Source organism: Mustela nigripes, chromosome 4 (assembly GCF_022355385.1).
Source record: "Mustela nigripes isolate SB6536 chromosome 4, MUSNIG.SB6536, whole genome shotgun sequence".
NCBI lineage: Eukaryota > Metazoa > Chordata > Mammalia > Carnivora > Mustelidae > Mustela > Mustela nigripes.
The window spans coordinates 165,456,457-165,483,737 of record NC_081560.1 but is presented as its reverse complement, the minus strand read 5'-3'; the positions used below and the strand labels follow the sequence as shown (position 1 = coordinate 165,483,737).

Genomic DNA, 27,281 nt, shown 5'->3' with positions numbered 1-27,281 from the left:
CAACAGAAAATAGGTCAGTTTCTTCCTATCTCTTTAAGAATTAGAGGCTTCATTTCCGCGCCTGCGCATTGAGAGAGTAAACGCCTCTTTTTCACCCTCCTATCCCAACCCTATTGCCCCAACTGGCTGCAGCCTCCTCCCATACTCCCCTTCTTCAGAAGAGGTAATGGTCCGTTCCAGAGCGCCAGGCTTGTTTTAGAGGGAGGCAAACATAAATGGTACGCTCCATTACCTTCATTACCTTCCGCTTTTCTCGTCTCCTCTGTTCTATTTCCCCCTACCAAGTGAAGCTCAATAGGCTAGCCCAAAAGGAGGAGGGGGAGTCGGGCTGAGAGGACCGGTCTGAGCCGGTCTCCGGCGCAGGCGCAGTGCGGATAAACAGGAAGCGGGCGGTGGAGGCAGTGTTGGAAGAGACCTAAGGGCTTAAGGGGGCGAACGGCGGAAGAACTAAGATTTTCCGGAGGCACTAGAGGCTAACTGCAAGCAAGAGACGGAGGTCTGGCTATCTGCCTCCAAGGGACGAGAGGTCGCGGCCTCGCTCTCCGCTTAGGCTTCTGGCTCCCCAGCTTAGGCAGAGGCAGCGGCTGACAAAGGGCTAGCGCCGGTGCCGCCGCCCTTCTCATCCGGGCATTCGGGTCCCTGCGGAGAGGGGGGGGGGGGAGGGAGGGGGGGGGGGGGAAGGAGCAGGAAGGGCGCGCGCTTGGAGCCGAGGCCCTTTCCAGGGCTCCGGGCCGGCGGCCCAACGGACGGAGGCCGAGGAGGACCTGCAGAGGTGGCGGCGGCCGCGGGCAGGAGGATGGTGCAGAAGGAGAGCCAGGCGGCGCTGGAGGAGCGGGAGAGCGAGCTCAACTCCAACCCTGCCGCCTCCGCGGGGGCATCCTTGGAGCCGCCAGCAGCAGCGGCCCCTGGAGAAGACAACCCAGCCGGGGCCGGGGCAGCAGCGGTGGTCGGGGCGGCAGGAGGGGCTCGGAGGTTCCTATGTGGCGTCGTGGAAGGTGAGCGCTCTGGCGCGGGCTGGGCGACGGCGTTCTCCCTCCGGTTTCGCCCCAATACTAACACAACCTCTCTTCGTGAAGGGGGTGCTTTAGGAGGTCTTAAAAGGGGGTCACTTTTTTGCCCCCGAAACTTGACCTTCCATAGATGAGGGGAGAGGTGAGACGGTGGACAAGTCTTCCTGGCGCTCGCTTCTCTCTTCACGTTGTTATGCAGCATTGAATTCTCCTCCGGCTATTAACTGGCCTGACCCCACCCGCCCTGAGCTGGAGCCAGGCCTGCTCCTGCGGAGGCGGTGGTAAGGAGCCTGGTGTTAGGCTCGGCTCTGAGTTGTACGTCTTTGTACCTCGAGATCCTGTTCCCTAGAGTGGTTTCTTCAAATGATAAAACGTATGTAGTGCTGCTGTCCTCACCCTTTGGAGAAACAAAAAATCAACCTACACAGATGTGCTTATATTCCTGGAGTGAAGAGACGCACAGTTGGGCCTAGGGATTTACAAATTCCTTTTGCTTAGTTTTTTTGTTTTTGTTTTTTGCTGGCCGGTCCGCATGCCCCCACCCTTTGGAGTTTCTTTAGCAGCCTAGAAAATTGTCCTTTGCCAGCTGCTGTGCTTTGGCTCTGGGGGATGGAGCTTTGGCTTTAATAGTATCAGAGATAGAGAATTTGAATTTAGGGACTGCAGAGAGGATTAAAAATGCCCTTCTGATTGTACCGTCCCATTTCGAAAAAATGCCGACCTTTTTTTTTTTTTCTTTTCTTGGTTGTTGGGGAAAATGGCGTGAAGACTAACACAATTTATGAATATAGTGCATAAATGATCTACTGAACATTATATGAAATCTCCAGTTACTTGCGTTATTGATTTTTCTTGAATACAGAACGTATTTTAATTTTTAGAAGTCTTTGGGCCTACCTAGACTTTCCTAGCTGTTTGCTTTATTTGTTGTCTCTAATATATAATGGTGTGCATAGGGGTAACCCTGTATAAAAATTAGTCTTTACAGAAACCCAAAAAGGTATGGAGAATTAGAAGGGTTGCCCTATTGGTTGAAAGCTTCAGCTTTTCCAACGTTAGCGTGTATATTCATTTGAAGGATGGGTGGTGGTTGTGGTTGTGGTATTTTAGATAAAGCTTAATTACAGGGGAGAACAGATTAATATGTAGCTACAAGTAAAGAGTGAAATAATTCACAAGTTAAAGGTCTTGCAGAATTTGGGGGAAAGACAGAATGGAAAACTATATATATATGATTGGAGTCCTTGTTTTTGAAAACATGATTATTTTGTGTGACTTAATCTGTTGGTGTATTCTTTGGGCTTGTTTCCGTGCAGGGAGATTCTAGAAAAAGTCTGTATTTTGTCATCACAGATTTTGGGGTGGAAGGTTGAGAAGGAGTGCTAGGGGATATATAGAAATCTTAGAGCTAGGCTAGAATGAAGCTAAAGAAGCTTACCTGTTAAATCTTAAGCGATTACGGAGAAAATCTCGTGGTTTAAGTAAGCTGTTGTTTTTTTTCCCCAGAACAGTATTGAAAGGGAACTACTCAGAATAGAGTTGTCGGTCATCTATTGTTCCTCCTCTCTCTGTATGTATGTTTTTTTGGTGACTGAGCACCTGATTTGGGGGGAGGGGTAGTTGGTTGGTCCCATTTTTAAAATGAGTGAAGAAAGGAAATTCTGGAAGCACTGGCAGGATTCCTTATTAAAAATTTTCTTTCTCTCACAGACCTTTTGTTGGTCATAACTCACGTAATAGCACTATTTCCCCTTTGTGGTGACAGTTAACCGAAACCATGAACCTGTCAGCAAAGTTAGGGTTTCTGAAGACAAAATGTTTCTTTTATATATTGGAACAACTCTGAAGGAGCATATAATGGCTGTTCTTTAAGAGAAAAATGATAAGGCCAAGTGTAGTAGGAAATCTAGAAAGACTTGTGTAATATTTACCAAATGTGGATGCCTGGGTGGCTCAGTGGGTTAAGCCTCTGCCTTCGGCTCAGGTCATGATCTCGGGGTATCTTGGGGTCCTGGGCCGCATCGGGCTCTCTGCTCGGCAGGGAGCCTGCTTCCTCCTCTCTCTCTCTACTGGTCTCTGCCTATTTGTGTTCTCTGTCTCTCTCTGTGTCAAATAAATAAATAAATCTTAAAAAATACATACATTTACCAAATGTTTCAAATTACTTGTAAGCGGGAACACTGAATTGTCAAGATTGAAAGTGCTGCAGTTTCATCTGTAAGTATGCAAGGAGTTTTTGTGTGGTTGTCATTATTTTTGTTTGTGGTGCAGAATAACCATCCTGTCTGGCGATTGGAGTTTATTGCATTACAGAAATTTCAGTTTTAGGTAGTCTCTTAAGTAGACTGTGTGTGTGTGTGTGTGTGTGTGTGTAGAGCATTTTGTGTTCATGATACAATCTTAGTATATGTGCTGCTGAAGCCAGCACTGTCTTCGTCATACAATCTTAACCATCCTCATGGTACTCTTGAGAGGTTGTCTTTACCTCTTTTAGGTGATTAGACTGAGGTGGAAAATAAAGGTTAGGTGAACTGTTACGTCTGATTAGCACACAAGGGAGCTGCAAATACTAGTTTGGTGCTTATACCACTACTTAAGTCATTCCTCTGAAGATTTGTTTCCTGCAGTTTGTGTTAGTAGTGCTTTGCCCTCCCCCCAGCCCCCTTCTGGGACAGTGGAGCAAGTCACATTCTTGAATTTCCAGTCGTGCAAACCTTTGCTCTGGAATTGAGACAACTTGAGATTTTCCTATTTGGGCCAGCTCCACTGTTGAATTTGTTGTGAAAATAGTTTAAGGCATTTTGGACCCTTTTATTATATCAGGAACTTAAAAAAGTGATCATTAAATTAGTTCAATCAGATTTTTTTCTAATTCTCTTTCTGATTTTTTTTCCCCTGCCTTTTTACTCTCGAAACCCCCCACTCTAAAGGCAGTTTAACTTTTTAAATCTCTCAGGTAGTAATTGTCAGTACTAGTGGTTTGGGATTTCTTTGCTTCCCCTCTTCCACTTTTGTAAGATTGAGATCTTTTAAAAAGTTAGATTTAGGGGCATCTAACCCTAACTGGGTCAGTCATTAGAGCATCCAGCTCTTGATCTTCGTCATGAGTTGTGGAGATTACTTAAAATAATGAAAGGTTAGTTTTAAGGGCACCTGACTGGCTCAGTCTGGGGAGCATGTGATTCTTGTTCTTGGGTTTGTGAGTTCAAGCCCCACACTGGATGTAGGGATTAAAAATTTTTTCTTAAAAAGTTAAATTTAAACCTATTTGGTCTTTTGGCAGTGAAAAGAGATGACGTTTAGGCGTTTTGAAAGTGACTGTTGTATAAGTAATGATTGTTAATGGTAGAAAAGAATTAGAAAATTTATCTAAGCAAAAAGGGGTAAAAGTTTTGTCAGAGACACCTTAATGTTTTATTAAATAGCCTTCAGATGCTGGTATATTGTACATGCTTTTTTACAAAATGGAATTGTATGTTTTGTAATGTGCTTTACTCAACAGTTTACCACATTTTGAAACTTGAAAATAATTTCATTCTTACTTTGACTCTAGGATTTTATGGAAGACCTTGGGTTATGGAACAGAGAAAAGAACTCTTTAGAAGGTAAATTTTTTACTTTCTGAAGGAGAGTCTTAAACCATTAACGTTTCCTTTTGTTTGAAGAAAAACTAACGAGGAGTAGGCCGGGTGCATTTTGATGATTTCTTAGTTGCAGAAGTTAATTTTGCCTTGGTCTGCTACCTCTTCTTCACTTATGTCAGGGATTTTCAAAGTTCCCTGGGGAAGCAGTAGGTTTTGGGCTTCACCTGTGTCACTCAGAGCTGTTTTTAAGACTTTAATATGTTGGGGCACCTTGGTGGCTCAGTTTTTAAGACTTTAATATGTTGGGGCACCTTGGTGGCTCAGTGGGTTAATAAGTCTTTTGCCTTTGGCTCAGGTCATCATCTCAGGGTCCTGGGATTGAGCCCTGCATCTCTGCTCAGCAGGGAGCCTACTTCCCCCTCTCTCTGCCTGCCTCTGCCTACTTGTGATCTCTCTCTCTCTCTCAAATAAAATCTTTAAAAAAAAAAAAAAAAGACAGTATGTTAACATTTCTTGGAATACTGAATTTTTTTCTACTGGATTACAGAAAGGTTAAAAGCTGCTACCCTAGAGTAGTGTTAGCTGTTTAGCTAACAAGAGTAGTGTTAGCTAGAGTAGTGTTAGCTGTTTAGCTGTTAGCTGTTAGCTCCAAAAAAGAGAAAAATTGTGATTTATAGCCTATACTTATTGCCTATTTATACATATATAATCTTCTTTCCCCTTAAAGGCTCCAGAAGTGGGAATTAAATACATACTTATATGCCCCAAAAGATGACTACAAACATAGGATGTTTTGGCGAGAGATGTATTCTGTGGAGGAAGCTGGTAATCTTTTTCTTTTTAATCCATAAATTCATAATGTGTAAGAAAACAGCTATATTTCAAATGTAGTTGTACAAAAATTATATTGCATTTTCTCTTTGCAGGTAGTTTCCTTTTTTTCTTTCTGATAATTCTGTGTGAGTTGTAGTGTAGATTGAAAGAGTAGCACTAATTGCGCAGCCATGGTGTGATTCATGGTTATGCCAGTTTGACTCCCACCTGTTCTGTAATCATAAATTATACTTTATAACTTTTGTCAGTGGTCTGAACAGTGGGCCACTGGACAAAGAGGTGCTGAAACAGAGCTAGGCCTAGGGCAAGGCAAGTGAGGTGCCTGCCTTGGATGCACATTTTAAGGGGCCCCAAAAGAAATCAGTGGTCAAGATAAATAATATCCTATGCAAGTTTTAAGCCAAAATTAAGGCAAAAAAAAAAAAAAAATAAAAAATACATGAACAAGATACCAGAATTTACTTAAGTAAAGACAGATCAGTATTACTGATCCTTTTGCTTCAGACGCAAGTATAGCTTGGTCTTGACCACTTGATTACTTGTTCTGCCTTTCTTTAAAATAAAGACTTCCCCCTAGTCTAGGCTTAACTGAAGTGAAAAGCCATCACAAATTATCCTTGCTATGTGTCATCTTACATTAAGTACATAAAATTTGTAAATAAGGTAATACATCACAGCATCTCCTTATAAATTAGATAAGTGGTACTTTTCTTTGGGGACATGTAAATGGAGAAACATTTTTATATTTGGAATTAAATGGTATACACATAAAGCTAACAAGATACTTGGTTACACAGAGCAGCCAAGGCACTGAAGGCAGAAAGTTTTCTTAAATTATGAAGAAGCAATTAAAATGTACTTCATCTCCATCTAATGTTTTTGCTTACTACTCTATCTAATTTAAGTGTGTGTTCAACTTAATTATTTTTTGGTGGTGCTGGTAATGAAATTTTATGTGATCAATAATCAAAATATAGTCAAATGACTATCTTGAGATACCACTGAAAGTTTTGTAAAGATACATCCTGTGGTATATAGAAGAGAATTTTATTTTACTTAGGAAAATTATCACATTTTAAAAACTTAAAGGATAAGGATCATTAAGGCCGTTACTTAATCCTGCTTAAGAACATGTTTTTCTTTTTTTCCAAATTATAAAGTAGTTATGTGTGGATTTTTTAAGAATTTCAGTTGTTCAGAGACTGCAGAAACAGAAACCGTATTAAATACTGTAGGAAATAAAAATGTTTTTTTTTTTTTCAGTAAGAGAAGTGCTTAATTTAATATTAAGAGAAATGGCAGCGAAAGGAAGAGAATGCTTATTTATTTTAGGATGACATTAAGTCACATGAGGTTTGTGGCATTTTATATAGCCTGTTGTCACATTGGATATGATGTGTTGGATATAGCCTGTTGTCACATTGGATTTTCTTGAGCTATTGCAAACTGGAGAGAATGAACTCTTCTCTTTAGATGAAAGGTGAAGGTTCTTTTAGTTTTCTGTGCTGCTTTCTAAATACATGGACTCTCTTCTTCAGAGCAACTTATGACTCTCATCTCTGCTGCACGGGAATACGAGATAGAGTTCATCTATGCGATCTCACCTGGTTTGGATATTACCTTTTCTAACCCCAAGGAAGTATCTACATTGAAACGCAAACTGGACCAGGTAACTTCATTACTTTTTCATTATTTTCCCCTAAATCAGTATTTGAAACTAAACGCTTTCTGAGTTGCTTTTATGACATTAAAAGGAAACCAAATTTTGGGGTGCCTGGGTGGCATGGTTGGTTGGTTAAGTGTCTGAACCTTGATACCAGTTCAGGTTTTGATCTCAGGATCATGAGTTCAAGCCCCTTGTTGGGCTCCACACTGGGCATGAAGCCAGCTTTAAAAAAAAAAATAAGAGGAAACTAAATTTATACTTCTTTGATTTTGTACAACTTTTTAATTTTAATGTTCTTCATAGAAGGATATTTTGTGAATCAAGAGAGCTTTATTGTGGTGCCTGGGTAGCTCAGTCATTAAGCGTCTGCCTTCGACTCTGGTCATGATCCCAGGGTCCTAGGATTGAGCCAGCATCAGGCTCCCTACTTGATACAGAGCCTGCTTCTCCCTCTCCCTCAGCCATTCCTTCTGCTTGTGCTCTCTGACTCTGGCTATCTTCCTGTCGAATAAATAAATAAAATCTTTTTTAAAATGCTTAGAAGTGATGCTTAGAAGAATGCTGATAGGGTCCATTTCCAGAGATTCTTAAACTGACTTGGGGTAGGAATACGGACTTCGAATGGGGACTTACCTCAGAATTCAGGTTGTCCAGAATCATATTTTGAGAAGCTCTGTACATATTGAGTACTTGACTGGATTTGTGACCAAGGTTATAGCAGCAGTAGTTTTACATGTTAGACATAAGTTCTATCGGTTGATACAGGCAGGAAGTGTAATTCAGTCTGGAAATGGTTGGCTGGTTTTCCAAGATTAGAAGGAAAACGGACTAGGTAGACATGTAAACTGTGGTTTACCATTGAGGTTTACCTCTGTAAACCTGTTGGTAAACCTCATTGGAATCTACATTCTGCTTAACATAACATGTGCTGCATACCACAGGGTCCTGGGATCAAGTCCCCCATTAGACTCCTTGCTTAGCAGGGAGCCCGCTTCTCCTTCTGCCTGCCACTTACCTGCTTGTGTGTGTGCATGTGCGTGTGCAAGCACATTCTCTTTCTGACAAAATCTTTAAAACGAAAAAACAAACCTGCCTATATTTTCTGGTAAATTTTCTGATACGTAATATATACAGACCTGTGCATGTTTCTTTCGGCAAATGTTTATTTATTTATTTATTTATTTATTTTAAAAGATTTTTCTATTTATTTTGTGGGGGGAGGGGCAGAGGGAGAGGAAGGGAGACTCCTAAGCAAACTCCACCTTGATCTCAGAGCTTGCCTTGGGGCTCAGTCTCATGATGCTGAGATCACAACCTGAGCTGAAACTAAGTTGGAAGCTTAACCAACTGCACTACCCGGGCACCCCAGCAAAAGTTTATATTATTGATGGCATTAAGGTAATTAAAAATTTAATAAGGAGGTTAAGTTTCCATGAACATGCCTTCTTCTTTTTTTTTTCTTTTTGAGAGAGAGAGAGAGACTTTATGTGTGTGTGCATGCACATGGGGGCAGAGAGAGAGTTTTTTTTTTGTTTGTTTGTTTGAGAACGAATCTTAAGTTCCACCCCAGTGCAGAGCTTCATGTGGCTCGATCTCACAACGCTGAGATCATGACGTGAGCAGAAATCAAGAAGAGTCACCACTCGACTGACTGAGCCAGTCAGGCTTTTTAAGAGGCTTTTTTCCTGTTTGTTCAAATACTACTACTGTGTTCCTTCAGATTCATGGATTAGTTAAATTTATGTGCAGAGATTAATTAAGATCATTGTGTCTCTGAGACCAGAACAGGCCTTGCTTTTTCGCTTCTTGAGTTCCCATGTCATTTGTGTTTTTGTATTTTTCTCTTTGTTTGGTCTTCTGTAATCATCAGCCAAGGAGGTAAGATAGGCCATATTGTTGAAGCTTTGTTGGAGCATACTGCATTCAAACCCCAAATAAAATGTTTCCTAAACTTGTCTAGCTGTTCAACATAGAAAATATAAAAACAATAGGTTTGGCTTTGAACATCCTAAGGAAAATGTTTGACTTTTAGGTACAACTATTGTCTGCTTTAATGTTTGGAATCCTGTTTTTTATGTAACTCTACATCCTGTGTGGGTTTGCAACTCAAGATCCCGAGATTAAGAGTTGCATGCTCTACTGATTGAGCCAGACGCCCCTTTTATTTTGACTCTAAAATGAGCTGTTAAAGGGACACCAGGGTGGCTCTAGTTGGTTGAGCGCCCGACTCTTGGTTTCAACTCAGGCCATGACTTTGGGGTCCTGGGATTGAGCCCCATTTCTGTGTTGGGCTCCCTGCTCAGCAGGGAATCTGCTTATTTCTCCCTCTCTCTGCCCTTACCCTGCTTGCATGTGCATACGAGCTCTCTCTCAAATAAATGAATGATCTTTTTTTTAAAAATGAGCTTTTACAACATCTTGGTTTTTTGTTTTGTTTTACCTTTTCTAGGTTTCTCAGTTTGGGTGCAGGTCATTTGCCTTGCTTTTTGATGATATTGACCATAATATGTGTGCAGCAGACAAAGAGGTATTCAGTTCTTTTGCTCATGCCCAGGTCTCCATCACAAATGAAATTTATCAGTACTTAGGAGAGCCAGAAACTTTCCTCTTCTGTCCCACAGGTATTGTATATAATAGCTTTACATTTAACTAGTTTTCTTGAAATACATCACTTTCAAAGAATCATGTATGGGTTTTACTGTGTTGTCCCCTCTCCCTTTGGTGGTTTATAAAGTTAGGAATTATTTTTCTAGAAGACATTTCTCAAGGCCTTACTTTGAAGAACTTTTAGGGACTAATAAATGGCAACTGAACAAGCAAAAGATACCATGTATTTTTAGTACTGGAAGTATCTGAGCAGTACATTTTCAGGATTGAAAGAAGGATAGTATTATCCAAACGAAAAACTAGGAAAAGGCAAATTAACATTGCTTTTAACTTAGTCACTTCTCATTTCCTCCTACATGTTCCTTTTTTCTGCTTGTGCATATCTATATCCTCTTTCACTCTTCCCACTTCCATCTGTGCTCTTATATCCAGTAGTCAGCATAGAAAACTTGCTAATTTTGCCTCCCCCTCCCCCTCTCTTCCATTGAAAATGTATTAGCCTCTTTTAGTTCCCTCTCAAAATTTGGCTTATAAGAAATTTCCCCGACTTTATTTTATTTTATTTTATTTTTTCAGGAAGAGATAAGTTAGTCCAAGAATTTTTAGTCTGAATTTAGCTTTGTATGTCTCTCTTCAAGTACTGAGCTGTGAACCTTCTCTCAGTGGTCTGATACTACATGAATACTCAAATCATGTTTTGTAAGATTATAGTGGGAAATATTTAATTCATTGTGAATTACAGTTTACTTGCAGTTGAGTACTAATAGTCATGGACTTAATGTTGCATTTTTTCTGTTAGGATATTACCAGTTTGTTTTTATTTGGCCTGTAATTGTTACTGAGAAATGTAAGCAGTTCAGAAGTATGTAGAAAATGCTAAAAAATTCCAATTATTTCTTTAGTAAACTTTATTTTTAGTGACTGTGAAGATCATAAGGATCGATCTGTATTATTGGAGGAAGAATATTAGATTTATGAATTCAGTTTTTTTTTGAGTTGATTCTTTAGTGAACTACCCACTTTAGTTTACTTCCTTTGGGACATGACATGAAGGTTGTTTATTATTTGGATGAAAAGAACTTCAAATTGGTAGACATTTTTCTTCCCCATTTAAAGACGCATGGCCTTTTTATTCCTGACTATTTTATTTAATTTTCCCTTCTACATTCAGAATATTGTGGCACTTTCTGTTATCCAAATGTGTCTCAGTCTCCTTATTTAAGGACTGTGGGTGAAAAGCTTCTACCTGGAATTGAGGTGCTTTGGACAGGTAAGTCTTTAAGATTTATACAGTAAAACTTTAGGTAGCTAGAACTTTAAAAAAACTGGTTGTTCTGGTTAATTGGATACATTTTGAAAACTGAGCCTGAACCAGAAAACTTTGTTGTTGAAATTCTCTTTCTTTTATGAAGTATACATTCTTTATTTAGTATAAAAAACATCTTTGAGGATTTTTCAGTGAATCTGAGTATTGGTTGTTGATAAACAATAGGGAACTGGGCTAAAGGGTATTGATCTCAGCCTTAAGAGAGTTTTATTTTATCAAATGAAAGCCATCATGCTGAATTGTCAGCTAGTAATCACCATGCTGTATTATAATGGAAAAATAAATTGTTTACATGAAGATTTATTTCTTAATGTATCAGTTTGAGGAAGGTCCTGCACAAACCTCTTTTTACTATTCTATATTCTAGAAATGTGATCTGAGGAAATGCTGGGGGGTCGGTTGGGTAAAACTGAGTTAAAAGACATATTGTGTTACTTTTAAAAGAAAAATTGTCACAAAGTGTATATATAACTAAATACAGTAAAAAGTTGAATGCAGTATATTTTGAGGATTCACTTTGAGGGTCTTTTAACAAATGATCATCATTGTTTCTAGGTCCTAAAGTTGTTTCTAAAGAAATTCCGGTGGAGTCCATTGAAGAGGTTTCTAAGATTATTAAGAGAGCTCCAGTAATCTGGGATAACATTCATGCTAATGATTATGATCAGAAGAGACTATTTCTGGGGCCATACAAGGGAAGATCCACAGAACTCATCCCACGTTTAAAAGGAGTCCTTACTAATCCAAATTGTGAATTTGAAGCTAACTATGTTGCCATCCACACCCTTGCCACCTGGTACAAATCAAACATGAATGGAGTGAGAAAAGATGTAGTGATGAGTGAGTACACTGCTTTAATCCCTGACTTTGGAGGGGAGAGCTGGAGTTAAGTAGAGCTATTGGCAAGTGTGTGTTCCTTTGTCATCATAATCCTTGAGAGGTTTTTAAAGTGTGTTTTTTAGTTCTGTTACATACAATGTGATAGGCTGAGTGGCTTTGGACAGATTACATAATTTCTTGGCCTTGGTTCTCTGCTTTCCCCTTTTCCCCGGTTCTTTGCTTTTAAAATGTGACTTAGTCTTTGAAATCTGAGTACTAGACAAAGTTGTCTTTTGAGTGTTCTTGTTATCCCTAGAATATCTCTCATTCAGTTGGTGTTTTCTGGTGATTTTTATTAAATGGGATATTTTATTTATTTGAGAGAGAGAGAGCAAGCACAAGCCTGAGGAGGGGCAGGCAGAGGGACAAGCAGACTCAGCAGGGAGCCTGATGCGGGACTTGATCCAAAGACCCTGGGATCGTGACCTGAGCTGAAGGCAGACACTTAACCAGCTGAGCCACCTGGGCACCTCACATTCATTGACATTGAAACACATATTAGGATGTGGCAAATGCACCTTTCTGGCACGAAGATGGAAAGAATAAAGTAGTCCCAACTTTTGAAGGACATAGTCTGGTTTTGAATGAAGCATATAGGTGGCTGTGTTATGGTTTGATAAATGCTGAGGTACCTGTCTTCAAAATGCTGTGGGAATACAGAGGAAAAAGTGATTACTTAGCTAAGCAATCTCACAGAGGAGGGAATACTTAAACTGCACCAGAGTATGAGTAAGGGTTGGTGGGCAAGGGATGAAAACACTGGACACTGAAAATTTGAAGTTACCTGAATTTTGGTCCATTTAGGAAGTATGGAGATGTCATATTATGATGCTTGAGTGTGGTATGTAGTCGTATAGTTGTTTTTTCCGGAGTTCTGTACTCCTACTTCCAGATCTGTTTATTGGGTTAATACCTTCCATTAAGGCTCATTGTGGACTCTCTTAAAAAAGATTTCAGTCGTCTTTGTATACATGGCACCTATTCTCTTTTTTAAAAGATTCCATTTATTGGAGAGAGCACAAGCAGGTGGAGCAGCAGGCAGAAGGAGAGGGAGATGCAGGATTCCCACTGAGTGGGGAGCCTGACTTCTGGGGTTTGATCCCAAGACGCTGGGATCATGACCTGAGCCAAAGTCAGGTGCTTAACGGACTGAGCTGCCCAGGCACCACTCTACGTCCTATCTCTTTTAAGGCAGAGCATGAAGCACTTAAATGAGTAGTAGATAATTAGCCAAACTGGGCCAAATGCAGAGAAATAGGAAGGAAAGCTAAGAATAGGAAGGTTTTGGATATTCGTATCCAGAATTCAGACCTTATCTTTTCTAACACATCCTGGTTCGGAGAGCTTCATTATATGCTGCTTATCTGTGCTCATATTTGGGTTCTCTGTTGATTTTTCACTCCCCCCTACTCAATACAGTACTAATTTGCTTATTTTTTCGTGATCTGCCCATTATAGTTATAAGCCCCTTGAAGGGCTTGGGAATGTTTTTTTATGGAAATTATAGTGCCTTAAACCTCACATTCCCAATGATTGGTACTCAGTGAACATTTATGAATGACTTTTCCAGTGATTCTAAACATAGTGTTTCAAGTGGGATGTTATATTTAGCAGTGTATTTAGATGACCACAGGTGAAGTGGTTCAGTTAAGGTTGTGTTTGCATTTTTATGTTTAAGGTTTGTTCTTGTTCCTATTCTTTGTTTCGCTAGTTGTACTGTAATAATTGTTGTTTGCATTTGTTCTTCTCATCAGGAGGCTTTTTGTAATCAAAACTGTTTTTTGTGTTCTTTTCTTTGCAGCTGATAGTGAAGACAGTACTGTATCAATCCAAATAAAGTTAGAAAATGAAGGCAGTGATGAAGATATTGAAACTGATGTGCTCTATAGTCCACAGATGGCTCTAAAGTTAGCTTTAACAGAATGGTTGCAGGAGTTTGGTGTACCTCATCAGTATAGCAGTAAGTTGGGCCCTTCTTTTAAGGGGGTTAGATTACATGCTTGAGTCCTAAAGTAAACATTTGCTGTGCCTGTCATAGGCCCACCAAACAAAATATTATTTAGGAAGGGATCTAGAGAATAAGGTCTTTAAAATCTTAACCTTTGGTCTTAAGTAGCTTTTAATCTTGATGGAATGCTAATTTGTTTTAAAAATACCTCTTCTGTAATAATTGTTTTTACAGCTAGATCTTCAAAAGAGAAGATAATACATGTTGGCGTTTTTAGGGGATGTTTATTATATTCCTTTTTTCTCTCTTCCCTCTCTACCTCCCTGGTGGTTTAGAGAAATTGTGCTTTTCTCAGGGCTCAATATTATTTAGAATCTCAAATTGAGGCTCCAGTTATAGATACAAGAAAACATTTCTCTAGATCTGATTTGTTCTGTTTTCTAACTCTGATTATCTTTGTGGTGATTTGTCTTTGTAGGTAGGCAAGTTGCACACAGTGGAGCTAAAGCAAGTGTAGTTGATGGGACACCCTTAGTTGCAGCACCCTCTTTAAATGCCACAACTGTAGTTACAACAGTTTATCAGGAGCCCATTATGAGCCAGGGAGCAGCCTTGAGTGGTGAGCCTACAGCTCTGACCAAGGAAGAAGAAAAGAAACAGCCAGATGAGGAACCCATGGACATGGTAGTGGAAAAACAAGAAGAAACAGACCACAAGAATGACAGTCAAATACTAACTGAAATTGTTGAAGCTAAAATGGCTGAGGAATTAAAACCAATGGACACAGATAAAGAGAGCATAGCTGAATCAAAATCCCCAGAGATGTCTATGCAGGAAGATTGCATTAGTGATATTGCCCCTATGCAAACTGATGAACAGACAAACAAGGAGCAGTTTGTGCCAGGTCCAAATGAAAAGCCTTTGTACACTGTGGAACCAGTGACTTTGGAGGATTTGCAGTTACTTGCTGACCTGTTCTACCTTCCTTACGAGCATGGACCCAAAGGAGCACAGATGTTAAGAGAGTTCCAGTGGCTTCGAGCAAATAGCAGTGTTGTTAGTGTCAATTGCAAAGGAAAAGATTCTGAAAAAGTGAGTATGCTTAATTTATCCTTTTTAGCCTGGGTGGGTCCCCATGCTGTGAAGATATGGAGGAAGCGTTTAATGAGTATGTTGGTAATTCTCTGAAATTGAACACATCTTAGAATATGCTCTGTAAAGTGGACGTGGACTCTGCTGATTCTGGTGCATAGACTCTCATAGAATGAAGGAAAGTCAGAGTTGATTATTTTAGGAATATTTGTCAGTTTAGGGAGACACAAACTTACTGCTTGTCTAAAGAGTTTAAGCCCATTGATCCTTTAATGTTTAGGGTAAGTTGCAGGTACCTGATAATACAAACAGTTTATAATATGTTTTAGGTTATTTTGTTTTTTAGCAGTTTTTTGAGTCATATTTTTATTGATCTTCAATAGATTGAAGAATGGCGGTCACGAGCAGCCAAGTTTGAGGAGATGTGTGGATTGGTGATGGGAATGTTCACTCGGCTCTCCAACTGTGCCAACAGGACAATCCTTTATGACATGTACTCCTATGTTTGGGATATCAAGAGTATAATGTCTATGGTGAAGTCTTTTGTACAGTGGTTAGGTAGGTGCACCAGGAATAATCTCTCTTCCTCAGATATATTGTCCCTTAAAAATGGAAAGAAAAAAAAAAAAAGATTATCCCACAGGGAGAAAAATATGTAAGGAATTGGCAAATTTCCAACTCCGCTTAAATTCTTTGCTTAGATTTCTTTTAAAGGTATGGCCATTGTTGGCAAACTTGAGATGCAAGTCTCCGTAAATACATCAAATTGATTTTTCTCCCTTGGGCTAATTCAGCAGAAATATCTTTAAAATGTGTTAGAAAAGTACTGACTTTAACTTGCTATGACTGAATGCTTCCTGGATGGAACCCTGTCTAGGGCTTTATCTGATTTGGAGATGAGACACTATGAATTATGACTGTAAGCTCTCTGCTGCTTGCTGTGTCTTGATAACATTAATTGCTGTGTTTAACAGAACAATTGCTGAAATGACCTAAGGGGCCTGGCAAGAGGAAGCTATCCTCCCAGCCCTGTGCGCATGCGAGCTTTAGTGGTAGGCTATTCTGGTGCTACTTGGTATTATTTCACATGGCTTTTTGTTTATTCCTCTACCAAATAATTGGTTTTAGCAGGGGATGAAAATTGCAATCCCCTAAAAATTCTCTCCTTCATTAAATGGACTGTCTCTTGAAAACTGATTTTTTTTTCTTTTTTGGGGAAATTCTCAACAAACTTGGTAAAAAGCACCAGCATGGCCAAGTTTCTCCAGGGACCTCATTTCATTTCCAGGTTTCAATCCAGCTATAAGGAATATGTAATGGACTTAACATACAGCACACAGCAGGCAGCAAGGCTAACTGACATGTCATAGTTTTCATAGTAGTCACAAATACTTTGATGGGTTACTTGGTCTTGGTTGTGAAACAGATGAGTGTGAACACTGTGAGCTTAGATTAAGGAGTAGTAGCAGTAAGATTTCTCACTTCCTGCCTATATACTTTGGGATTCTCAAATATTAAAAAAAAAATAATAGCTTTCCTTAGACACAACTAATTAGCAGTTAAAAGTAGTGTCCCTGTTACTTTGAAAATATAGAACTTTGGGTTTCTGTATATTTAGCACAACAGATGGAGAATTTTTAACTCTTGTTAAAAGGCTCCAGGACTCCTCTTCTTTGTGATATCTATGTCTAGGCTCAGGAAAAACCTCTATATTGGTTATTGGATGACAACATTTGCCTTCCAGGCTTCTGGCCAGGGAGTTAAAAATTAAATCTCTTACAGGGATTTAAATCCTAAGTTTCTAGTCTGAAATCTGGATTCTTTTTTTTTTTTTTTTTTTTTTAAGATTTTATTTATTTATTTGACAGAGAGAGATCACAAGTAGGCAGAGAGAGGGGAAGGGAAGCAGGCCCCCTGCTGAGCAGAGAGCCTGATGCGGGACTCGATCCCAGGACCCTGAGATCATGACCTGAGCCGAAGGCAGCGGCTTAATCCACTGAGCCACCCAGGCGCCCTGAAATCTGGATTCTTGAGTTTGGGAAAGTATCATTTAAAACATTTGATACTGAGTTTTTAAATTCAGGAATTACTAAAAAATAAATTTTTGATTATATACAGTATTGTTTCTGCTTCCTCTCCGGTTTTATTTCTGTATTGTGCAAATACGGGGCAGTTTCCCAAAATGTGTAGCTAGCTATTGTGCATTCAAGGTCAGAGCATCTTAGAAGTTTTAAGTAATTGTCTTGCCATCCACATAGCTTTACAAAAAGCTCACAAGGAGAATATTTTCATGGATCTATAGTAATTTCAGGGAGTTACTGAGTAGAACCCTTTGTTTTCCTCTTCTCTCCAGTCCAGCTGGCATTCAGTCCTTTAAAGAATGTGGCTATGCAGTTCTTTTGATTACTAACGACTTCTATTATCTTCTTCCCCATTGTGTACAGATGGGAGAATCCTCAGCACAAGTGTCTACTACTATTGGATGGACAGCGGCAGATGTTCACAGCGCGTCATGATTAATTAGTTTAAATTGAAAGGTTCTATCTGTGAGGTAGCTCAGATTTAAGGGCAGTAGACATGAACTGAAGTCACGTTTGCGCAGCGACTGAGGCATTAACCATGTTTTCATTTACACAGCTCTTCGTACATGCAGCTTTTTATTGTAATAGTTGGAAGTGCTAGTTATGTTGTAGTCTCAAAGTGGGGGGTAGGATAAATTGGCTGATCTTAAAGTTTGAGAGTCTAGTTTTTTCCTGCAGTGTAAATTTACACTGAGCTATGGAATGGGGCATGTTCTTTTAACCTCAATTTTGACCCTATTTCATATTTATTTTACAAATTTACGTACTATATATGTTTTCTTAAAGCACCCCTACCCCTAAAAAAATGACAAACCTGGATATAATCTCTTAATGGGCCTGAATTGTGAACAAAAAAACTGGTTTGCTTTGGGACTGTCTGACTAGCACATTATATCTTGTACTGATGAGACTGTTAACTTGAACAGGAGGTAGAATGCTGTCTTCAAATGGAAAAGAACTATATTGCGCTGCTTTATCTTGTCAGAAGACTAGGCAGGTGCTTTTGATTTGGCCTCCAAATAATTTGCTTTCCATTATTTCTTGTTAGTTTCCTTTATTGCCTCTGAAGTTGGCTAAGTCATGGTGACCTTAGTGCTGACTTCTGGACCTCAAACCCTGCCACTCTGTGCATGTGTTCAGTGTGCTGCAAAGAGTATAATGGTCAATCAGAAGAGCCAGATACTGTCATACTTTTAAGAAAAGTATGTTTTAGCTCTGGATAAATTAGGAGCATCAATTGGCTCTCCTTAGTTTTTAGAATTTGTCTGACTGCTATTAATATTAACCAAGTCTGAATTGGATTGTCTTAGAAAAAATAATTTTCATTGTATTTTGTTGTCACCTTACTGAACAATTTCTTTTGTTTAGTCTGCTGACCTTAGTTTTCTGACAAGATTAATCCCGTCCCTCCCCCTTTTTCCCTTCCTGTACCCTTCCTCATAATGTAAAATGTGACTTCAGACAGGTTTAATTCCTTCATGGGCTGTGATAATAAAATGTCTTATCTAATTCATTTCACTTCATGATTACTGTAATTTCACTACAAAACAAGCAGCTGGCTTGATTTTTTTTTTTTTAACAGCTGTATCTAGGGAATATATAAACTTGATGACCCAGATAGACTTGAGACTGACTTTCCTTCCAATAATTAAAGGGTAGAACTCTTTACAGTGATTATTCATTAATCAAAGGAAGAAACATTGGTATTGAAATTAAATTACATTACAAATAAAAAAAAATTATTATCACAGCCTTGTCCTGAAACCCTGGATTATTATTGTTAGAGAGCTATTTCCACAAAGTGTTTGTTAGTGTGTTGGACGTTTGAGACCCCAGGAAATCCCCTTTCTCGTAACGTTCTCCGCTTGGATCTGATCTCAACAGGGTGTCGTAGTCATTCTTCAGCACAGTTCTTAATTGGAGACCAAGAACCCTGGGCCTTTAGAGGTGGTCTAGCAGGAGAGTTCCAGGTATCAATATGAATTCACAACTGAATTGACATTTTCTTTGTTTTATGAGAAACCTTATGTTGCGCATCAGATGGCTGGAAGGATTGGTCTGCCGAAGGCTTTCTAGTCCCAAATTCAATTTAGTTACATAGCTGGATTTTAAATCAAATTTTCCTCCTCTTTCACAGTAATTTCTGAAGGAGATGCTGCCAATTCCCCCCGCGCCTGCGAAGCGCAGCGGCTCTAGGTATACACTTCACATTGTTTCTTTGCAGGTCGCACACCATTTTAATCTGCGCCCGCAATGCACAATGCGCGCATGCTTGTCTGCCAGTGGAAACTCCATGAGCAAAAAGGATGGATAATATGCAAGTGAATGGTGAAAGGACTTTTGAATACTTTCCCAGTTACCTTAAAAATAAAACTTGTACTCTAACGAACAATCTGTTAATGAAAATTTGAACAAAATAAGCTTTTGGTGTTGGAATTTGTTCATGGACTTTTCAGGTGCTCTACTTTTCTCCCCCCAACAGGTGCTCTGCTGCGCGCAGCAAACTGAAGCGCATTGCTTTGGGGATAAAGCGTCTCCTGGACAGATAACCCTCTTCAGACCAAACCTCTCCTCCTGACATTCTGTTCTGCCATCTTTTAGTACAGAGATGGTCTATATAAGATTGGTTTAAAAAACAATAGATTTGTGATACTGGAATAGATTTTTTTTTTAACTATAAATTTAAATCTCCATTAATATGCCACTAAAGCTATGTAACTCAATTTGGGTAATTTCTATTCAGAAGCATCCCCTTCCCCCAGCAAAGAGGTGTTTATTTTAGTAAAGCATAGTACACCCCTCTTCTTTAGGTCTGCCTGCAGTAGCCAGTTAATGTTAAGTTGGTAATCTGCAGTGCACACCCATTTAAAGAAACGGATATCTTCCCAACACTAATCCATCTCCTTTTTGTTTCTTCCCACAGCGTTTGCTGCCTATTGATGGGGCAAATGATCTCTTTTTTCAACCACCCCCACTGACTCCTACCTCCAAAGTTTATACTATCAGACCATATTTTCCTAAAGATGAGGTAATTGTCTGCCTACCCACTTGGTATATGGTTATGGTGCTCACTTACTATTTTCCTTTGAACTCCCTATTTCAAAAAAATCGGTTCTGGTGTGTTTGCAGCTATAATGCTAAAATTGGAATGATAGAATGGTAGCATGACCCCTCTGCAAGGATGGCATGCAAATTATGAAGCGTTTCGTATTTTATTTATTTGAGAGAACATGAGAGGGGGGATTGTCAGAGGGAGAAGCAGATTCCCTGCTGATCAGGGAACCCAATGAGTGTTGATCCAAGGACTCCAGGTTCTTGACCTGAGAAAATCTTTCTTTCTTCAGATAGGTACTTTAGGTGGAAAAGTTAACAGACATTGAACACCCGAGGGGGTAATACTTGAGGAAGAACCTGATAAGGAACTTAGATTCGTAACGTCTTCACCTAAGGCCTTCAAGTCTTCCTTTATGAAGATCAGCTAAACTGTATTTAGAGTTGGAATTAATATAATTAGTGTGTCAAAAGATAGGTTGTCTTTCACTGATTTTCTCTATTAGTATTCTGTAATTTTCAGTTGTGAAGTGTCAGTAGGCTGTTGATAATCAGCTTACAGGAAGCAACAAGTCTGTTTAAAGACAGCATGTTTAAAACATTTTGGACAGTACAGAATGGAGAGACTCAACAACATTATATGCTGCATTTTGAATCCACTGCTTAACTACCTAAAACTGTCCCTTGTGAAGCAACTCTCTATGTTTACTATAACCATACTGTTTTCTACTGATACAGCAAGCAGGATTCTGTAAATGAATTTTTATTTAACAGCTGTGATATTTATGACAGGCCAGGTGTTTTGTTATTCCCTGTCTTAGAAGTCTAGTCTAACTTACGAGTCCTAGTGCTAAATTCTGTTGCTATTTTTCTTGATGCGTTGTTTAACTAGATTGTATTTTCAGGCTTCCGTGTACAAGATTTGCAGAGAAATGTATGACGATGGAGTGGGTTTACCTTTTCAAAGTCAGCCTGACCTTATTGGAGACAAGTATGTTATGAAGTATTTGGATTTGTTGAATTTGGGAATAGCATTTCATAGGTTAATAGGTTGAGGGGAGGTGATGATTAGAAATAAGGTTTTCTAGAAATCCCACTTTAGTTTTAATAAAATTAGAATATTAATGTGCATTTTCAGTTTCTTAAACCAGATGTAGTTTCCATAGGTTGCCATTCAAGTACATTAGACCTACATCACTGAAGTCTAAAATTTTGTGTTATAAACTTATTCTGACTTCTTTTCTTCTGAGCAGGTTAGTAGGAGGGCTACTTTCCCTCAGCCTGGATTACTGTTTTGTCCTAGAAGATGAAGATGGCATATGTGGTTATGCCCTGGGCACTGTAGATGTTACCCCCTTCATTAAGAAATGTAAAATTTCCTGGATTCCCTTCATGCAGGAGAAGTATACCAAGCCAAATGGTGACAAAGAACTCTCTGAGGCTGAGGTAATAACAGGTTTAGAGTTACAGTACAGTAATTTTTCTTAAAGTAAGCAGATATATCTTAAAAATCTCAGTACTTTCTAGATTCCCTACAAAAAAGAATTCTTGCTGCTTATTCTTAAGTATACTTTTTTTTTAACATCAGCTTTTCTTTTTTAAGAGATTGTAATTTATTTGAGAGAGGGCGCACATGCGGGTGGGGGTTGGAGGGAGGAGCAGAGGGAGAGGGACAAGCGGATCTTATTTCATGAGTGGACCCTGAAACAGGGCTGGATCCATAGAGACCCCTGAGATGTCAACCTGAGCCAAAATCAAGAGTTAGATGCTTAACCAACTGAGTCACCCAGCCCCCCCGCCTTAAGCATGGCATTTTCCATTGTTCCCTCAGCATTATGGAGTTGTTTTTTTTTTTTTTTTTTAATTTTGAAGTGTTACAATACTTCCTCAAGTAAAAATAAAATAATAGACTTCTTTTTTCCTCCCTGTTTTGCATCACCAGACTTAAATGGTCCCTTTGGGGATTCAGGACAAGTTTAGGTAATTAAAATCTCTAATTTGCTTGTTTGTCAGGACGCTCACTTGCCTTCTCAGTACTATATTTCTCATTGTAAATAAATAAAAGAGGTGAGCTACTTAGAGCGCATTTCCAGATATGAGCACTTTTTTTTTTCCCCCCAAGTAAGCTCTATGCCCAGCATTGAGCCCAGTGCAGGACGTGCTCTCAGAACCCTGAGATGAAGACCTGAGCTGAGATCAAGAGTCAGATGCTTAACCTTCTGAGCTACCCAGGGGCCCCCAAAGAGGAGCACTCAGCCCTGTCCCAACTTCAGTGAATTTTTCTTATCCTCTGCAGTTTTCTCTCCAATTATTTTGGTTTATACATCACATATGTATATTTAAAAATAGTTCCTTTTTGATAATGTTTATGCTCAAAGTAAATACATTTAGGTATATATTTGGACCCTTTGATTTGTGACATCGTTTTTCTTCCATGTTGTTCCTCTTCCCCTTTTCTGAAATTCTTTACTTTTCTTCCCCATACAAATTTACTTATGTTCTCTTACAGTTTATTACTACTTCTTACCTTCTGCCCCTAGCCATATGGCTGTGTAATAAGAGGATGGTGTGGAGTAGCCTCACTTACTCAGGATTACATAGATGATATTATAACCACAGCATGCTGATGATTGAGCTCTTGATGTTTTACTGTTTGTATACCTGATCATTATAGTTCGCAGCATAGGAACGTAAAAAAATGACCAAGGTGTCTGCTGCAACTTTTTTTTTTTTTTTAAGATTTTATTTATTTATTTATTTATTTATTTGACAGAGATCGCAAGTAGGCAGAGAAGCAGGCAGAGAGGAGGAAGCAGGTTCCCTCCTGAGCAGAGAGCCGGATGGAGGGCTCGATCCCAGGACCCTGAGATCATGACCTGAGCTGAAGGCAGAGGCTTTAACCCACTGAGCCACCCAGGCACCCCAATATTTTTTAAATGTACATTTGTGCAAGCAGTACAAACTTTTTTTTTATAAGATTTTATTTATATTTGAGAGAGAGACAGTGAGAGAAAGCATGAGAGGGAAGAAGGGCAGAGGGAGAAGCAGGTTCCTGGTGGAGCTGGGAGCCCGATGTGGGACTCCATCTCTGGACTCCGGGATCATGACCTGAGCGGAACGCACTTGCTTAACTAGCTGAGCCACCCAGGTGCCCAAGCAATACAAACTTAAATTTTGTTTAAATTTTAACTATTTTTAGATTTATCAAAGATAATACAGAGTTCCTGTATCCCTCACCCATTTTCTATATTTGTCCAAGTCTTAAGAAACCAATATTAGTGCATTACTGTAAACTCCACATTTTATTCACCTGTTTTTCCACTAATGTCCTTTTTTTGTTCCAGAATCCAATCCAGGACACCACATTACCTTTAGACAAACTTTAAGAGTGAAAATGCTAGAGTTATAAGCTAATTAATTCTTCATGTGATAATTAAATGATGACTGGAAGAGTTTCTGAATGTGACTCTCCTTTTCCTATTGCTGGGTTCTGTAGTTGGGGTATAGATATATAATGAGTAGCTGCTGCTAAAAGTCAAGAGACTCTTTCAAATTTTTACAGAAAATAATGTTGAGTTTCCATGAAGAGCAGGAAGTATTGCCAGAAACGTTCCTTGCCAACTTCCCTTCCCTGATAAAGATGGATATTCACAAAAAAGTAACTGACCCAAGCGTAGCCAAAAGCATGATGGCTTGCCTCCTGTCTTCACTGAAGGCTAATGGTGAGTACATATCATGTAGTTGTTGGTGTTTGAGCTAAGTGGGGACAGGATAAAAAAAGAAGTAAATTACAGTGAATTTACATTCCCCTCCCCATCATTTTTGGTTTGGCTTCTGAATTATTAGTGGTGTAAGAATTGTATGTGTATTAATAGTTGGAAAATGCCATTCTTTTACACTACAAATGCTTATTTTGAGCTCCATTGAAATGAGAAGTGAACACATGAGGTTAACTTTATTTTGCCAGGAGACTCACTATGATAACTGAAAATTAAATGAACCTTTGGAAGAAACTACATTTAGGAATGCGGAGCTTGAGTTTGTTTGCCATTTTCAACCTTTGGATATACTTCTTTATATTAGTGGTATGAAACTTTTCTGTAAAGGACTAGATAATAAATATTCTAGACTTTATTTTTTACTTATTTTAAAATACACTGTGCCCAACATGGGACTTGAAGTCATGACCCCAAGATCAAGTCACATCAAGTCACATGTCTCTGCCTAGTGAGCCAGCCAGGTGCCCCTATATTTTCTTTCCCTTTTTTTTTTTTAACACAAACCTTAAGTGTAGAAAACTATTTTTAGTTCTTCTGCAGTACAAAAATGGGCAGCTTGTTTGAGACCAATCCTTTGAGGGTTGCTGATAAGTGGGAATACACTTGTTTGCATCTTTGTTATCATTTAAGTCAGTGGTGTCCCCTTTGTGGAATAATTTAAACAACTCTCTGAAGACAGCCTAATTCTCAGTGTTCTTAGGACAGAATCGTGCCAGGTATATGAGGTATGTCTTAGAATATACAACATATTCTGGTTATATTGGTTTGTGACATGGGCTGGAATGGCCTTTGCCCTATGGACCCTTCAGAGATACTTTATATTAAAAACATTAAACAGAGGTATTCTTTGCTTTGCTCCATTTATTTTAATTTGAGGCTTCTTACAGCCTTTTCCTCAGAAAGATTTTCTTTCTGGGGAAGAGTTTCACTGACAGTTGAATTTTTTTTACATTGAGGTATTTTTGACAATCAAGAATTGTATATAGTTAAGGTGTACAATTTGATGATTTGAAATACATCATGAGTAATCACCACATTCAAGCTAGTTTAACATATCCATCACTTAGGATAGTTGCCACTGCAATATTTGGTATTGATAAATATTAATATTCATTGAATATTAATAGGAATTTTAAAAATTATATGAAATTTAGGGGCTGTTGTAGACAAGGTCCTGTTATCATCTGTTTGAAGTATAATAAGGATTCTTCACAATTCCTGTCCGTAATTCTAACTGACATTGACATTTTGAATATTTGTTTCATTTCTAGGCTCCCGGGGGGCTTTCTGTGAAGTGAGACCAGATGATAAAAGAATTCTGGAATTTTACAGCAAGTTAGGCTGTTTTGAAATTGCAAAAATGGAAGGATTTCCAAAGGATGTGGTTATACTTGGTCGAAGCCTGTGATACTTGTTGGCACTTTGAACTGTCCGAAAGTCTCTTAACTTAACCTGGTGGGTGGTGGTTGGGGTCTTCATACAGTTCAGCCTCTGGAATGGCAACAAATCAGCCAATTGGGATTAGAAACGAAGACTGTGTAAAACTTACCCATCACACTTTGAGATTACTCACTGGTTGGAAGATAGTATTGATGCAAATCCTGTTTGAAACAGATGTGGGCCTCCTTTTTGGGTCTTGTGTTAGGTGCCAAGACCTCTTTACATGGGCGTATAGGGAGGGGGTCTTCAATAAATGGTAGTCAGCACTGTGTTCTGCATCCAGTGTGGTTGCATTTCTCATCTGATAGTAATCAAAATCATTTGTCATCCTCTTTGGCTTATTGAATGAAATGTCTTTCATTCTTTGGGGACATGGCAGAAATGAGAAAGATTTCGTAGGTTTCAGAGGCTTCAAGGTAGAGATTCCAAGTGGGATGATTGTGGCATAGTTTTAAGCTGAATAAATGATTTTAATTTGGGGCGGTTTTTCTGCTCTTTGTAAAGCCATGACCAGTTGTCTCTTGTAGTGACCATTGGTTCAGGCATGTTGTGCTTTTGTAGGGACAAATGTGCAGTTGTTTGTGGCAAAAGCTTAAAAATGGCAAACTTGTAAATTTTTGTATATAAACTAGCTGTAACCTGACTGTCGTTTGTGTTCACTGTTTTTGTAATTTTTTTCCTTTTGAAAAATGAAAGGGTGTGGTTCAGGATGGCACTTTGAATAATGTAAATCAGTGGAAGATGGATTTTCTTTACTTTTCCCTTTTTTTTTTTTTTTTTAAGAAGTTGTATTATTTTTGAAGTGCCTCCCACCTAGGGCTAGGCCATGACCACTTTGGGTACGAGCCTAACTTCATGGGACTCAATCTTTTGCAACGTGCAGTCACTTCTGGAAATTAACCTCGATGCAGGTCAGCATGTGAAATGTTAGTTTTGACATCTGTCAAGTAGGGTTCAGGGACTGATGGGTCCCATTTGCCCTGAGATCAGTTGTCTTTTAATTTCAAGACCTGTTACAACTGGTTTTATTAAATCAAGAGTCTTTAATTCTTGCATGTTTTTATCTAATTTTTAAACAAATGAGCACACTTTAACCAGTGACTTAGAGGCTACCCCCCTTTTCCCTCTTTAACCACAGATTATGAAAGCTCCATGTATTTTAATTTAGGTTTGGTGTTTTTAGGGTTCTGAGCATGAGGCTAGCAGGTAATCTCTGCAGGATTCATTTTTTCATCATGGCTGGCTGACTTCCATAAATTCAGAACAGGATTTTGTTATCTTGTTTCCCTGCAGTTTTGTTATCAGCTGTTTTACTTTGAGCTGAGGTGGGAGGGGCAAGGAGAAGGAAACTTGAAACATCTTCCTTCATGAAGTTCATCGGTGTGGGCTTTTGAGACTTAAAGCATCATACCTAGTGGTATCTAGTGACTTTGAACCAGGGCCTGTGAGTGTTCACTGAATGGTAAGATGAAGGGAGGGGGAAGAAGGAGACCTTCATTTTCAGGGTGGAAACCTTTAATTGATAGAAGGGTATGATGTTGGAAAGCTGGAACCAAGTTTGCATTTTAAAGGGTTAAGGGAAGATCTCTAGAAGATACTGTTTAAAACAGCTTAGTGCCACTTGGTTGTCTAAGTACATTTTGTATGCTAGTACACAATTGTATCATTTATCTGGAGGATTTCAGGGTATACCTATGGAATCAGGATTTTTAGCAAGTTAGCTTGTGGTTTTCTCTTGGCTTATAATCATTTGGCTGGTCCTCTGGTCATAGATGCTAACTGTGCAACAGATGTCCAGGCCTGTACTTTGATCACTCTAGGATGGTAAAGTGCTATGCTCTCTTCTGTGGTTATGAATATTTATTAAGGTTGGAATGACATTTTGTTGATTGTTTAGATCACAGCTCAAGTTCCTGTAGAAAACGAACTGTAAAACTATCTGAAGACCATGCAAGAGGCAAAATAAAACTTGAAGTGAATGTG

The 27,281-nt window shown here is 39.1% G+C and overlaps 1 protein-coding gene across 1 annotated transcript; it reads left to right on the top strand.

The window, feature by feature from the left end:
* The first annotated feature begins 348 nt into the window (after positions 1 to 348).
* Positions 349 to 27,281, top strand: OGA (O-GlcNAcase). Its single transcript, XM_059398399.1, has 16 exons — positions 349 to 995; positions 4,564 to 4,615; positions 5,322 to 5,419; positions 6,967 to 7,097; positions 9,544 to 9,715; positions 10,873 to 10,971; positions 11,584 to 11,868; positions 13,709 to 13,867; positions 14,334 to 14,947; positions 15,331 to 15,505; positions 18,913 to 18,998; positions 19,952 to 20,056; positions 20,985 to 21,070; positions 21,333 to 21,525; positions 23,642 to 23,801; positions 25,130 to 27,281. The coding sequence occupies exons 1-16, from the start codon at positions 797 to 799 to the stop codon at positions 25,264 to 25,266; spliced, it is 2,751 nt and encodes a 916-aa protein (XP_059254382.1). The 5' UTR covers positions 349 to 796; the 3' UTR covers positions 25,267 to 27,281.

What these genes read in the sequence shown, in the direction of transcription:
- OGA (XM_059398399.1), top strand. Translation starts at nt 797, where the DNA reads ATGGTGCAGAAGGAGAGCCAGGCGGCGCTGGAGGAGCGGGAGAGCGAG. An exon ending in TTTCCTCTTCTGTCCCACAG is followed by an intron (nt 9,716 to 10,872) that starts GTATTGTATATA and finishes TTCTACATTCAG; the next exon opens with AATATTGTGGCACTTTCTGT. An exon ending in AAGAACTCTCTGAGGCTGAG is followed by an intron (nt 21,526 to 23,641) that starts GTAATAACAGGT and finishes AAATTTTTACAG; the next exon opens with AAAATAATGTTGAGTTTCCA.